Source organism: Corythoichthys intestinalis, chromosome 2, assembly GCF_030265065.1.
Source record: "Corythoichthys intestinalis isolate RoL2023-P3 chromosome 2, ASM3026506v1, whole genome shotgun sequence".
Taxonomy (NCBI): Eukaryota; Metazoa; Chordata; class Actinopteri; order Syngnathiformes; family Syngnathidae; genus Corythoichthys; species Corythoichthys intestinalis.
In genome coordinates this window covers 48,046,469-48,061,954 of record NC_080396.1, presented here as the reverse complement: position 1 = coordinate 48,061,954, position 15,486 = coordinate 48,046,469, and the positions used below count along the sequence as shown (strand labels likewise).

Below are 15,486 nucleotides of genomic sequence, written 5' to 3'. Positions count from 1 at the left end.
TGTAATGTAGTTTTTTTTTTTTTTAATTCTATTAGAATTATCTAATCATAGTATTGTTTATTAAGTACAAAACTAGACTACAGAAAAAATGTGTAGAATACTAACCCTCTCATTAAAACACTAAAATGTGTTGTTTTTGTAGGCTGCTACGGATTAACAGAATTTCAATTTTAAAGAGGCAAAGATGAGTAGATTAGGTGTGAATTCATGAGTGTGGTCACAAAACCATTTCAATTCATTTCTCTTGGTACCAATGCACTGTAAATAAAGCCCGCAGATGCTGACCTGTTTGAGTTTGGTTATGGAGCTGTGTAGCTCATCTCGTTGATTCTGGACCTCCAGCAGCTTCCCGTGGACCGCTTCGGCCTCTACCTGCTTGGCCTGTGACGTACATACAGTACATGATGGCATACAATGCAGTGAAGACGTGTTTCATTCCTTCTGATTTATTTGTATACAACATAAAGGTTTGATCATCAAGCAAATTTTAATCTCCCACAAAGGGAAAAAAACAGTTTCTATAGAATGTAAAACAGTGTTTTTCCAAGAGATTATAGTGGGAAACTCAGTTTATGTCTGATATCATTTGAAGCAGCCGCACTGTTGCATCCCAATCTGGCAAAATTGAGGATAGTTCTTTCAAACAGATTTCAAGAATTAGATAAAATTGACTAAGAACTACCTAAATACAGGTGCCCTTTAGTATTTACACACACACAAAAAAACTCCTTAATATCATAATGTAATCATTTAAACAAAGAATAACAGAACTGTGTTCACTCTTATATCCACTGCACCACAAAACACCTCCCGTTTTGCTTGTTACCTGTAGGTCAAGTGTGTGTTGCTCCTGGAGAGTTTTGACAGCTTCTTGATGTTCTAATTTCAACTTGCCAGTATTTTCCTGCTCAAACAAACAAAGACATGCAGCTCATTGGTCTATAAAATCCATTAATAATCTGCACAGGTATAAAAACCGCAGGGTCCAAAGCGGAACGAAAAAATAATGTCTTATCGTCCAAAAATTATGGTATATGTGGAAAAAATAATAAATAATTAATATATTTGGAGCCTTTATAGGCCAAGGGACTGGTTTTGGTAATTTAAAAAATACCTGGCATCCACATATGTAGATATTACATTTTGGGTCATGTCGGTTGACATTTGACTTACAAGTGTGGACGCCAGCTCCCAAATATACTAATTTTATTTTTTATTTGTTAGTAATAATTGTACTTTTTATATTATGTTTTATGAATAAATTGTAATACAATAAATTAATAAAATGTTTAAACCAAAATTAACCAAATTAAAATGAATAACAACAGAAATACACTTTGGTTATGGTCCCTAATAACACTCTAAAGTTTGCTTTAATTTCATAGTACTGAAGTAACTCCCTACCATTGACAGCGACAGACATCCATTTAAACCAACATTGAATGTTAGTCTTTCAGTGCCATCGACGGCACTAGATGTCAAATCCATTTTGACTGGGAGGGCCTACAGTGATCATTCACTGCAAGCATCTTCAAGTCAAAATGGATTGGACATCTACCACCGTCAATGGCAGCCAGCTTAAATGAATGCCCTATATAGAGTTACGGAGCAGGCCGTGTGTGCATTGCCCATCCCTGATTTAAAGTTCAGTGGTACTCATCACGTCACACTCACCTGAGCCTCGTCAAGTCGACGTTCAAACCATCCTTTGGTTTCTTCCATGGACTGCAACTGACTGCCAAGTTCTTGCACTTTGGTCTGAAAACTCTCCAACTCTTTGCAACGAGCCTGAAACACAACATATTTTACGACACTGCCATCAAATCCTCTTCTTTTAATTCACCTTCTCATCTCTCAGCTGCTGCCGAATGTCTTCCTCGGAGCGATTTTTCTCTTCATGCAGACCTCGAAGTTCCTTCTCGTAGCGAGCTCTCACGCTGAGGACCTAAATGTCCACCATCAGGAAGCATAGCGAGGTCAAAAAGGGGGGGAAATTATTACAAACTTGATTTCAAGTAAGTTGGAAACAAATTAAACAAATTTAAACACGAAACAAATTCTGAATATAAACTGAACGCAATGACGTGGAAGTGTAAAATTTTCAATATTTTATTCCGAATACAACATAGATGACAGGTCAAAGGTTTAAATTGAGAAAATGTATAATTCAAGGCAGATGACAGATCAAAAGTTTAAATTGAGAAAATGTACAATTTTAATGGCAAAATGTTGATTTTAAATTGCTTGGTGTCAACAAATCTAAAAAAAAAAAAAAAATGGGACATGGCCATTTTTTTTTACTACTATGGACATCCCCTCTTCTTACAACAGTCAACAAACATCTGTGGACCCAGGAGACAAGTTTCTCAAATTTAGAAATATGAATGCTGTCCCTCCCAGTCTTGTCTAATACAGGCCTGCAACTCTTCAACAGTCTCAGGCCTTATTTGTCACATCTTCCTTTTTTTCAGCCCAGACGTCAACTGCAGCACGCGGTCGGCTTATGAGCACTGATCTTAGGGGAGAGTTGCTGCGATACGCCAGTGGGTCTGCAATACTTGTGCAGGCAGTATTAATGGATTGAATTCGTGTCCGATTAGACGCGGCAAAACAATTTACATACAAGAAGTGCTCTAATCTAATATAATATGAAAGATTAAGATTAGCTGGAAACATTTGTTCTGTGTGTACAGAGTAAAATTGGACAGCATAGAGATAAATTCACTTGTTTTCATCATAGTTTTGAGGTTGTGGCTTCAAATCTCTCGCTACGTGGTTTCCATTCTCGGAGCCAGATTTTTTTGCAGCTGTAAGGCTCAACCCTCCCCCACCGGTTGTTGCTCAGTGTCAGTGAGTCAGCTGTGCTACACGATGGCTGGAGGAGGTGAAACGCCGGAATTTTTTCCCAGGCGAAGAAAACGAAATCGCTGGTATGGGAATACTTCGGCAACACAAAAGTTACACATGGCCGCGGTTTAGAGGACGAGGGCCAACTGACATGAAAAAAATGTTTGCGGAGGTTTGCTGCCGAGGAGGCAATATCTTCAATAGGATTTCAAATTCATACAAAATTAAAGTTAGTAAACACTAGGGTTGGACACCGAGCATGGATGGGACCCAGTTCTACCACTCTGATGATCCCGGAACTGTTAGGATTTTTAAATTTCGATTTTCGATTCCATGTTTCGATACCCTGACCGCCGAGCAGGAAAAAAATGCTGCTGAAAACCACGAAGAAGAAGCAGCCATAAGAAGCGCGTGTTTGTGCACTGCAACTTGATTACAACCACGGACACGTTGTGGCGGCGCTCAAAGGTTTGGCTCAACTTTACAAAAAAAAACAACAACAAAAAAAAGACCAGTCAGCTCAGTGCAACATTTGCAATATGATTAAACAGCTCCGGCTTCATGGAATACAAGTGCCGAGTGCCAACTGTTTCGCTGAGTGCTGTGTATTTGACACGCTGCGCAGTCAGAACCAGGTAAATAATACAATAAATTACGTCTGTCTTCTGCTGTCCCCGTAACCCCACTCTGAATTAAGCAGTAGATGATGGATGGATAGACGGACGGACGGCATAGTACGTGAATAAGTCGTATGATTACGTTGGGCTATGGTCGATATTACACGTATATAGAACTAGATGCGAAATGACAGACTTGCCGGCGTTAGCACATGTATAGAGAACTACTGTTGATGCGAAATGACAGACTCGCTAGCCTTAATAAACAGCCGCAATCTGAAAGCAGTAGACGCCGCCGTCAAAATCAACTGTATTAAAAATTCTTCAAATTATAATCAATAGAAGAATTTATACTAATGCTTCGGCGTAGCTCCCAGTTAAGGTACATGTATGGGAAAAGAATATGTGTAAATGTTTTCTCCGTGAGCGTTTGAAAAATAAACATCTTTGTGAAAGTGCACTCCTGTGGAAAGAAACTTCATCACATTCAAGTTCAAAGACTGATATTTATGTAAAAGTTAAAAATAGCCCTGTGAGAAGTTCATATAATTCATGAATTTCATATTAATTGTATTAATAATAAATAATAATTAAATAATAATAAAAAATGATAATTCATTTTAAATTCAGATAATTTAAAAAATCATCAAGAAGTTAAGACATTAACTTAAACTATCAATTTTTTTACCCTGCCCCCCCCCCACTTTTTTGGGGGGGTAAAGAATCGGAATCGAGAATCTTTTGGAACCGGAATCGAAACGTGGAATCAGAATCATTCAATGTCAAACGATGCTCAACCCTAGTAAACACAGTCAAGACGGTTTCCCACCAGCTACGAGAGCTAACTCCAGCGTGTCTAGCGGTGGTAAAACCAGTTTTTTTTTTTTCTCTCAGGCAACCGTCTGTGTTGAATGTGTGTATAATGTAAACATGACACAAGTCAAACACATGTGCTTTTTATGGAAAATAATTTAATTATTTTTGTTCTGATGGTAATACTGTTGCGCTGTGGCTGTGGGTTTAGGCTCACCTTAAGGACTGTATTTATTTTATTTTTATTTAGATTTTTAAATTTTATTTTAACTTAACATTATACTTATGTTCCAATTTAATAATGTTTTGAAAAATAAAAATCATGTTCAGTGATTTTTAAAAAAAAAAACGTAGATATCTCAAAGTAACACATTTCAGAGCTGTAATTGCAATACTGTGACATTTTGGCTTAAGGTTATCATACAGTCCAAATATAATACTGGCACATGCCTAGCTAGGGCACACTCATGCGTGTTGTTCACAATTTATACAACATCCTAACTTTTTCAGAATCCGGTTTGTAGTTAAATGTAGCATTATGAAATTTGAAAAGAGGAGCCTAGAGCACATTTTCAAAGTCATATCCACACTATATTGACAAAATTCATGGGTAGTAGGCAGCAGCATATTTAGTCCTGCTCACCTCCTTCTCATGCTGCAGTTTGAGATCTGACAACGCCTCCTTGTGGTTGGACTTCTCCTGATTTAGTTGAATGGCCATGTCATCTAGCATAACCTTCCGCTTATCAGCCGTCTGCACAAAAATAGCTCAGAGATAACACATTACCTGATGCGTGTGCGTGGGTTTGTGTGTGCACACCTTTTTGCTCTCTTCAAACTCCCTCATAAGTTTCTCCTTTTCTTGTCCTTCTTCTGTTAATTGCTCCAACAACTTCCTGTTTGCAAAATTGGACTCCTGAAGGAAGGACAGTCAAGGACAATGAATGGCACAGCCTGTAAGAATGCAGTCGCAAGAAAAATTATGTAAACCTTTTGGAATCATCTAGATATTTGAATGAATGACCTGATCTTTAAGTCGCAGCAATTGCCAAACAGTATGCTTAAAATACTCCCACAAACTGCCAATGTTTATAGAGCAGGCTGGTAAGTACGGTATGTGAACCTCTGAGCCAGATATTTATGGAGTCAGGAGCCAGCCTACATAGATCAATGTGACAAGATTGGAGCTGTTAATTAAAGCTGCCGAATCTTACCAGAGTTTTCAATTCTCAAAAAGCCTTGCCAATTTTGAACTGCGATTTGCACAAAATATTGGAAGACCAAAAATGAAGAACTGATCACGTGCATCAAACTAAGGTTTGCAAAAATATCTGACTGCTTGAGGTCAGTTCATCAAACTAGGACAGGAGATTTTGAAAGCATTTTTGTTTCTCTCCCTAGATGTGTTTGCTTTAGTTTGTAATAAACATTTAATTGATATAATTACAATAAATATGATTGAGAAATATTGTTGGGATTGGCATCAATTTCCGCGTCCCATTAAGGCTATTAGCCCCACCTGCAACTGTGAGTCCAGGTCATCCCTCTGCGCCAAAAGCTTTTCCTGCTCCGTTCGACTTTGCTGCAGTTCTGCGGCCTGCGCCTCCTGCTGTTCGCGTAGTAGGCTAACCTCCTGCATCTTGCTTGTTTGAATCTGCAATTAATTTAGATACCTGAAGACATGCTCATTTCTATACGTAACAAAGTGAAGTAGCATCCAGGAGATGTTTGAGCCTTCAATATAGACAGCAGGTGAAGAACTTTTCAGAAGCAGAACTAGAAAGACAGAACGTGACTCTGGAAATATGTAAAGCATCAGCAAGGTATCGGCAATGGATTTTTACCTAGCCATATCGTGTATTTTTTTTTTTTTTTTTTTTTTTTTGCATGTTCTTCTCAAAGATTACCTGTTCTAAAGCAGCAAGATTTGTCCTCAGAGCATCATTCTCCTGCAAGATATTGTCCACCTGCTCCTGGCTGACTGCGCTCTGACTCGCTACCTGCAGTGTCAACACATAACCGGCAGCATACAGGCATAGGCGAGTCAAGGCGACAGATATTTAGTAAGCGGGAATTACGCAAAAAGATGTTAGTAAAGAAAACCAAGAATAGAAGCAGAACATCCAATGTAGGGATGTCCCGATCCAGGTTTTTGCACTTCCGATCCGATACCGATATTGTTTTGCACTTCCAATCCGATACCGATACCGGCCTATCTGAGCATGTATTAAAGTTTAAAGTTATTTAGCCTCCTTACTTAGTTGTCAGACTCATGTTGAAAAGGGTTTTAGTACTCTTGATAACAACTAGCCAGCTGAATTAGGTGAGTTTGCATAACACACGATGGTTGGTAACAAGAAACTGACCTGTTTATTCAGTGACAAACAAAAAAGATTATAAATAACAAACAGAAATAGCATAGTCAGTCAGTAAAACGTGCAAATAAAATTGTAAACTGTCAGTGGAAAATCCCACAAATCCCCCAAGCTATTAGATGCTTTTAATGTTTCATGCATTAGTTACAAAAATTGTATAAAAAGCCTCTCAGGTTTATATAAACGACTATTTCAGTTTCAAGTTAACATTTTAAAACAGTAAATAAACTACTTAAGTCCCTATTCTGTATCAGCAGCTTTAAATTACATTCAATTACTTTAATTTTGCGAATCAAATGTTAAAGTTGTTAAAATTGCTCCCGTTATTCCATAATTTCCCTTCTGTCTACTTTTGGCATGTGAAAGTTTTAAAACTGTTTTGAAGATAGATTCAAGTCAAGATTTTGCCGATTTAGGAGTATTTTAGACAAAAAGTTAATTAGGTTCGCTTGGAAGGTTCACTACAACAGCCTACAAGGGAAGTCTCCTGCTTTAAGATGGCGGCTGTTTACTAGCGCAGTTTTCAATGCATGTGTTGCTCACGCTGTCGAGTCTTGTCATTTGCATCTAGTTCTACATACATAAGATATCTATTAGACAAGCATGTTTACTCTCGGGACGCAATGCGGTCCGTTTCTCATTGCTTCCCGAAGACCTCGCTATGTATTAGTTTCGCTTTACTTGACATATTTCAATAATCGGAATTTGGATGTTTGTGAATCGTTCTCGAATCTTCCACAGCAGAATCGCTCAAGGATGGAATGACGTCTGGGCATGTTGTACCGTGGTTCTAATGCTGCGTTCCAGAAAAGTGGGATGTCTGACTTTTCCGACCTCCGACTAGGAAAATATCATTGGAACACCACTCGAACTGGGAGGTCCAAGTCGCGAAGTCGGAGAAAAATTAACTACCCCGACTTCCAAGTTGTTTCAATCTGACGTCACTGGACAAAATGGCGATCAAGAACACGAATCATAACACAATAATGAAGTAAATAAAGTTTTATTTGAGACGCCATGTATTTTTTTCCTCATACAGTGAATTATCTTTGTTGTGCTGTTTTTATATTGACGATCAGCAAAGGATGTAACTAAAAAAAGGCAGTTTACAGTGTGGGCTCTAACGCAGCCGTCGTTTTTCCTCTACTATTTGATCGCTTATAGGAAGGCAGGTTCGCTGGAGGTCAAAATGTCTTTGGATGGCCAAAATAAAAAACACCTCGTCGCGATCAGCCATCTTTGTTGTTTACATTTGCTTGGAACGCTTTGAGGTTGGAACTGGTACCATCCGAGTGGGATAAATCGACTTCCCACTTCTCTGGAATGCAGCGTAATGTGTTGGATGGTGCGTCTTTACTCACGAGAGATAATGGCTCGTCATCTAGAATGAATTCTTGATTCTTCTTCTTGCAATGAATTCTTGCAATGACTCTTGCTATACCCTGGGCTTTGGGACTGTCGAGTGCCAGTTTGTCACGCATAGCAAAAGTTTCTGCCAGTGTTAGTTGCGTAGGACCTTTCTTTTTGTCTTCAGTTTTCTTAACATACTCCTTATATTGTTTGTGGTGGTATGTCGTTAAATGCTTGATTAGGTTGGTTGTATTAAAACTTCTTACAGCTTTACCACCATGCTTGACTTTGTGGCATATGTTGCACTCTGCCTCTTCGTCTTTGTCGTCCTTTAAGGTGAATTGATCCCACACAGCTGACATTTTTACCGATAAAGTCTCTCGGTAAATTGGGAGACGGTAATGTAGTGTGTTGAAGGTGTGCCGTAAAATGCGGACCGGATTTTAGGGAAACCGAAGCAAAAACTGGAATGGATTATGTAAATCGGTGCGCTGGAAAACCCGGACCGGACTTTTGAAAAAAACTGGATCGGAAGACTGGATCGGAATTTCTCCGTGTCGGCCGATCTGATACCGATGCGCATTTTTTTGCCCATATCGGCGTCCGTTCCGATCCAAATATCGGATCGGGACATCTCTAATCCAATGTAGTAAAAAAAAAAAATTTGTTGCACAACATCATTAGTAGACTTTCCACATCTTAATCCTGCAATTTAGACTGCTGGATGACAACAGTCTCGAGGAGATGTTGATTTGGGGGCACACTTTAGTTTGTGAGTGACAAAATTTGACAAAGAAGTGAACCAACCTGATCTTTGAGTGCGTTCACGGCCAGTTGGTGTTCTTTGTCGTGGGTCTGGAGCTTCTCTCTCAGCTCTGCCGTCACCTAACACAGAAGAAAACCAATTTCTATCATCCACCCTGAAACCAAGGTTACCATTGTTACCATTTTGACGAACAAACACTGCCCTATAACCTGATTGGCTGCTGTCAAATCCGATTGGAGTTTCTGGATTCGTGTGTTCATCAACTTGAGCTCCTCCTCCTTTCTTTGGTTGATCTCCTCAATCTTTGTCCTGCGGACAGGTTTGCCACAAGTGCAAAGTGGACATGTTTCAGACTTGTCAAAGTGGACCTGCGTGTCTAGTGACTTGTCAATGCAGATTGAAGTGCCACTGATGTTGCTCTGACCTGCTATCATTGTACAGAACCTCCTTCTCTGCCTGAAGACGCTGGAAACTGAAACACAGAACAAGAACATTTGAAGCCATTAGAGCTGTAAGAATAAATCAAGACAAGTTTTGAAACTGAAGAAGAAATAAATGTCAGCTGATGTGCAAATCTGGAAAAAAATGATTTGTAATTTGGCAGCTTGGTGAAGATGTGTTGACTATCACAATAAAAATACAATCAATGCTGTGTTTGAGGTGGTTTGCATATTTTTTTCTTTTACACTCAGAGCGCAACAAGTATCCACCAGTAGCAAAAGCCGCACTCAGCAATGTTTTGTACATTTGTACATGACAGTTGGCTCAAAACAGGCTAAAGTAAAGGGAGCAATAACTTATTCTTTGAGGTATTAGGATTAAAAAGAAAATCTTCAGACCTAGTCAGAACCGTTTGAAATTGTGAGAAAATATTAACTTCATTTAATAAAAATAATAATAATAAAATATTAAAAATTGATACTTCACCTTTCCTGTTTCTTCTTTAACTTGTCAGACAGCTGAAACAAAAAAGTTGCATCATTCCAGGATCAGTCAAGGAAATAGTGATGCTTTGGTGAGAAATGTTGTTTACCTTTGACAAATCATCCTGCAGTTTGGACAGCTCAGCCTGTTTGGAGACCTGCACATCAATTGGACAAAGTTGGCATTACACGACAAAAGAATTGGCACATTTATGTTCATGATAAAGTACTCACTACTTTATGTAAAGATGATCACGCTTTATGTTGAAAGTTAGATTTTAGGTGTTTGCCAGAGTGACCGCCAAAGTGTCAGGGGAGTGACAGGTATGGGTATGTGTGTCAAGCCCACAACCCCTTGCAAAAAGTATGGAATCACCAGTCTCGGGGGAGCACTCACTAAGACATTTGATTATGTAGGACAAACTCTGATAAAAAGCTTGAAAAACATAAGGAATTAGTTCAAAACTGCAACTCTTCAGAATTCAGAAACACTAAAAGAAATGAATAAAAAACATTGTGGTGTCAGTAAATGTTACTTTTATCGAGCAAGTGCAGGGAAATAAATATAGAATCACTCCATTCTGAGGAAAAATATATGGAATCATGAGAAACAAACAAAGAAATAACAATCAAAACACATCTCTAGTATTTAGTTGCACCACTGGCTTTTACGACAGCTTGCAGTCTCTGAGGCATGGACTTGAGTGACAAACAGTATCCTTCCTCAATTTGGTGCCAACTCTCTTTGATTGCATTTGGTAGTTCATCCTTGCAGGTCGGAGCCTTGCTGTGGACCATTTTTTTCCCAATTTCCACCACAGGTTTTCAACAGGGTTGAGATCTGGGCTATTTGCAGGCCATGATCTTGACTGGAAAAGTCCTTCTCCAAGGAATGCTTTAACAGTTTTAGCTCTGTGGCATGATGCATTGTCATCTTGGAAAATTATTTCATAATCCCCTAACATATTTTCAATTGAAGGGATAAGAAAGCTGTCTAAAATTTCAATGTGAACTTGTGCGTTTATTGAAGATTTAACCACAGCCATCTCCACAGTGTCTTTACCTGACATGCAGCCCTATATTATCAAGGACTGAGGGAATTTTGATGTTTTCTTCAGGCAGTCATCTATGTAAGTCTCACTGGAACGGCACCATACAAAAGTTCACATCATCACATTGTCCCATGCAGATTCTTGACTCATCATTGAAAAAAACCTTCATCCAGTCATTCACAGTCCATGATTGCCTCTCCTTGGCCCATTGCAGCCTTGTTCTTTTCTGTTTAAGCGTCAATGACAGTTTTCCTTTTAGCTTTGCTGTATGAAAATCCCATTTCCCTTAGGCGATTTTGCACAGTTCTGTCACATAACTTGACTCCAGCTTCCTCCCATTTCTTCTTCATTTGTCTTGTTGTACATCTTCTGTTTTCAAGACATATGGCATTTAGTTGTTTGTCATGACATTTGGATGTCTTCCTCGGTCTACCAGTACGCTTAACTTTAACAACCTTGCCATGCTGTTTGCACTTGGTCCAGATTTTTGATACAGCTGACTGAACAGCCCACATCTTTGGCAACCATATGTGTAGTGTTTCCTTCAAGAAGTTTGATAATCCCCTCCTTGGTCTCAAGAGACATCTGTCTTGTTGGAGGCATGATTCTTGTGAATCCACTTGGTCCAGCAGCCCTCCAAGGTGTGATAACTGCACTGTTTTCAAATGCTGACGAACAAGCAGATCTAATTTGAGGCAGAGGCCCAATTAAGGAAAGGAAATTGACTGGGTGTGTCTGTACTTTCTACTCAAAATGGAGTGATTCCATTTTTTTTTTTCTTCAGAATAGCGTGATTCTATATTTATTTCCCTGCACTTGCACTATAAAGGACCATTTACTGACCACCACAATGTTTTTTTTATTCATTTCTTTTAGTGTTTCTGAATGCTAAAGAGTTGCACTTTTGAACTAATTCGTTATTTTTTTCAAGCTTTTTATCTGAGTTTGTTCCACATAATAAAAGGTCTGAGTAAGTGCTCATCCGAGACTGATGATTCTGTATTTTTTGCTAGGGGTTGTATATGTCCGTGCGGTAGGTGAGTATCAACAGAGTAATGTGCGTGTGTAAGGTGTGTGTTTGGAACAGGCGAGTGTCAAACAGGTGGGTGTCAGTGAAAGAAATATTCTAAGTGTCAGGTGTGTTCCACAAGTGTGATTGGCTGGTAAATGAATTGTATGGGCTAATGTAGCAGATGTGAGCATCAGATAAATAGAAGGTGAATTTCATTAGTGTGTCAAGTGTATATACATTGAGAGTGTATATACAGTGCCTTGCAAAAGTATTCGGCCCCCTTGAATCTTGCAACATTTCGCCACATTTCAGGCTTCAAACATAAAGATATGAAATTTAATTTTTTTGTCAAGAATCAACAACAAGTGGGACACAATCGTGAAGTGGAACAACATTTATTGGATAATTTAAACTTTTTTAGCAAATAAAAAACTGAAAAGTGGGGCGTGCAATATTATTCGGCCCCTTTACTTTCAGTGCAGCAAACTCACTCCAGAAGTTCAGTGAGGATCTCTGAATGATCCAATGTTGTCCTGAATGACCGATGATGATAAAAAGAATCCACCCGTGTGTAATCAAGTCTCCGTATAAATGCACCTGCTCTGTGATAGTCTCAGGGTTCTGTTCAAAGTGCAGAGAGCATTATGAAAACCAAGGAACACACCAGGCAGGTCCGAGATACTGTTGTGGAGAAGTTTAAAGCTGGATTTGGATACAAAAAGATTTCCCAAGCTTTAAACATCTCAAGGAGCACTGTGCAAGCCATCATATTGAAATGGAAGGAGCATCAAACCACTGCAAATCTACCAAGACCCGGCCGTCCTTCCAAACTTTCTTCTCAAACAAGGAGAAAACTGATCAGAGATGCAGCCAAGAGGCCCATGATCACTCTGGATGAACTGCAGAGATCTACAGCTGAGGTGGGAGAGTCTGTCCATAGGACAACAATCAGTCGTACACTGCACAAATCTGGCCTTTATGGAAGAGTGGCAAGAAGAAAGCCCTTTCTCAAAGATATCCATAAAAAGTCTCGTTTAAAGTTTGCCACAAGCCACCTGGGAGACACACCAAACATGTGGAAGAAGGTGCCCTGGTCAGATGAAACCAAAATTGAACTTTTTGGCCACAATGCAAAACGATATGTTTGGCGTAAAAGCAACACAGCTCATCACCCTGAACACACCATCCCCACTGTCAAACATGGTGGTGGCAGCATCATGGTTTGGGCCTGTTTTCTTCAGCACGGACAGGGAAGATGGTTAAAATTGACGGGAAGATGGATGCAGCCAAATACAGGAACATTCTGGAAGAAAACCTGTTGGTATCTGCACAAGACCTGAGACTGGGACGGAGATTTATCTTCCAACAGGACAATGATCCAAAACATAAAGCCAAATCTACAATGGAATGGTTCAAAAATAAACGTATCCAGGTGTTAGAATGGCCAAGTCAAAGTCCAGACCTGAATCCAATCGAGAATCTGTGGAAAGAGCTGAAGACTGCTGTTCACAAACACTCTCCATCCAACCTCACTGAGCTCGAGCTGTTTTGCAAGGAAGAATGGGCAAGAATGTCAGTCTCTCGATGTGCAAAACTGATAGAAACATACCCCAGGCGACCTTCAGCTGTATTTGGACCAAAAGGTGGCGCTACAAAGTATTAACGCAAGGGGGCCGAATAATATTGCACGCCCCACTTTTCAGTTTTTTATTTGTTAAAAAAGTTTAAATTATCCAATAAATTTTGTTCCACTTCACGATTGTGTCCCACTTGTTGTTGATTCTTGACAAAAAATTAAAATTTTATATCTTTATGTTTGAAGCCTGAAATGTGGCGAAAGGTTGCAAGGTTCAAGGGGGCCGAATACTTTTGCAAGGCACTGTACATTGAGTGACAGGCATGTCTAATAGGCGAGTGTTTGTGTGTGACCGAGTGAAAAGTGAGTGTCAGGTGTCTACCAGGTCTGGGTAAAAACTTACTACGGTCACTCTGTAACTTACCGGTAAGTTGTTGGGAAACTGGGGATAAATTTTTGTTTGCATGTAATGCCAAAGCTACTATTTAATTGTGTTTCCCTCCCCCCAATGAGGCATTTATCGCCTCGCCTCCCAGCCAAAACCATTTGAACAACACACACTGTACAAACAACAAAACGACCGAAATTCTTGAGCAATGCACACTTTCTTTCGTTTAAGACCCCAAAGAATCCCATTTTCCCAAAAATGTGTGTTTTTTTTTTTTTTTAAATATGTAATATAAATAAAGTGACATTTCAAAATGCTACGGTCCTTCATTTTTTGTCCAAACATAATTTACACATTAAAAAAAACTCAGGACTAAGCGGCACAAAAGTTGTATACAGTTTTTGCCAAAAACAAATGGTTGGGTCAAAACTTACCAAAAACATACCCATTTTATTTCTAATTGCCAAAATATCCCATTCATTTCAATGCCACAAAAACATCCAATCACTCATATTACAGGTAGTCCCCAGGGTATGAATTACCCGACTTACATGATTTCGACTTTATGACGCCTGAGTTTCGTCGGGGTTTTTTGTTGTTTTTTTGTGATGCATGCTTTTATTTTGGCGCAGGAAGCGTTGAGCAGATAGTACCTTCCTCATGCATGTACACATGCGCCCACCCCACACACGCACACATGAGGAAGAGCGCAACCAAGTGAGACTGGTGACAGCCTGCACGCACATTTTTTGCTTATGAACCATCCAGAGGCGACGGCTGTATATAACCATTTTTTTTTTTACTGTTTGTGAGTTTTCAATTGTGGTCGAATACTTGAAGCGAATTTATGTGATTATTTTTGATGATGTGCGGACACTAACTGATACATGCTAACTTTTTTGTTATTGCTGTATCAGCAGCTACTTGTAAACGCAAATTTGAATTGTTGTTATTGAAGATGAGACTGATTTAATTTCATTTTATTTTAGTTTAATTCTGCAAGTGTTGATGTCATGAGCAGCTGAATAAAGTCAGCAAACCACACGGACGTCTGACATCATGGATAGTTTTTTTTTTGTTTTTTTTAATTTAGAGGGTGTTTAGAGGTATTTAAACTGGTTAATTAATGCAGAAACCCGGGTTACATTGCCAGCGCAGGAACGGAACTCGTTCGTAAATAGGGGATTACCTATAATTTCCAACTCAGACCTTCTAAACTTCAAAACAAGATGAAACACATTCCCAAAAACACATCTCTTGGTGGTCTAATGTAATTTTTGACCACAAACTTTCCATTAAAGCCCATAGATATTCGATTGGACCCTCGATGCCAATGACGCCCATGTGTGTCCATGCCATTGACAGCCATGTACCTCAATGAGCCCAACTGCCCCAAAATCAATAGGAAGTGACCCGACATAAACAGCAGGTGACATACCATACCAACGGGAAATCACCCATTATTAAAAGGAAATTACCTTGAAGTTAACAGGAAGAACCCCGAAATGCCTCAAAATCAACAGGAAGTGACCCAATATATCAACCATAACAACTTCTCCAGAAATCGCCTTTTCCGGAGTTAATGTAACATTTCACTTTTACTTGATCAACTACTCTAAAGTAATAGTAAGCTTACATGAGTCCAATTTGTGGATGGTCCAGCCCCACTAAAGTAGCGTACAATGAGTGTACCAGGGCTCCAGATTGCAACCAAATGGTCATATTTTGCGACTAAAATTAAAGCAAGTACTTGTATTCTTTCATCTA

General features: G+C 39.2%; 1 protein-coding gene across 3 annotated transcripts in view; it reads right to left on the bottom strand.

The window, feature by feature from the left end:
* gripap1 (GRIP1 associated protein 1) overlaps window positions 1-15,486 on the bottom strand; it is a 29,131-nt gene that overhangs the window by 6,327 nt on the left and 7,318 nt on the right. For 2 of the 3 annotated variants that reach the window (XM_057829601.1, XM_057829603.1), the window contains exons 10-22: window positions 9,802-9,849; window positions 9,696-9,727; window positions 9,193-9,240; window positions 8,978-9,077; window positions 8,810-8,887; window positions 6,185-6,277; window positions 5,797-5,931; window positions 5,098-5,193; window positions 4,921-5,031; window positions 1,844-1,945; window positions 1,675-1,788; window positions 827-904; window positions 286-381 (exon numbers count right to left, since the gene is read on the bottom strand). In XM_057829601.1, coding sequence (XP_057685584.1) covers window positions 286-381; window positions 827-904; window positions 1,675-1,788; window positions 1,844-1,945; window positions 4,921-5,031; window positions 5,098-5,193; window positions 5,797-5,931; window positions 6,185-6,277; window positions 8,810-8,887; window positions 8,978-9,077; window positions 9,193-9,240; window positions 9,696-9,727; window positions 9,802-9,849 — 1,131 coding nt within the window. The remainder of the gene's footprint in view (window positions 1-285; window positions 382-826; window positions 905-1,674; window positions 1,789-1,843; window positions 1,946-4,920; window positions 5,032-5,097; window positions 5,194-5,796; window positions 5,932-6,184; window positions 6,278-8,809; window positions 8,888-8,977; window positions 9,078-9,192; window positions 9,241-9,695; window positions 9,728-9,801; window positions 9,850-15,486) is intronic. The other variant, XM_057829602.1, reaches the window with a different exon arrangement.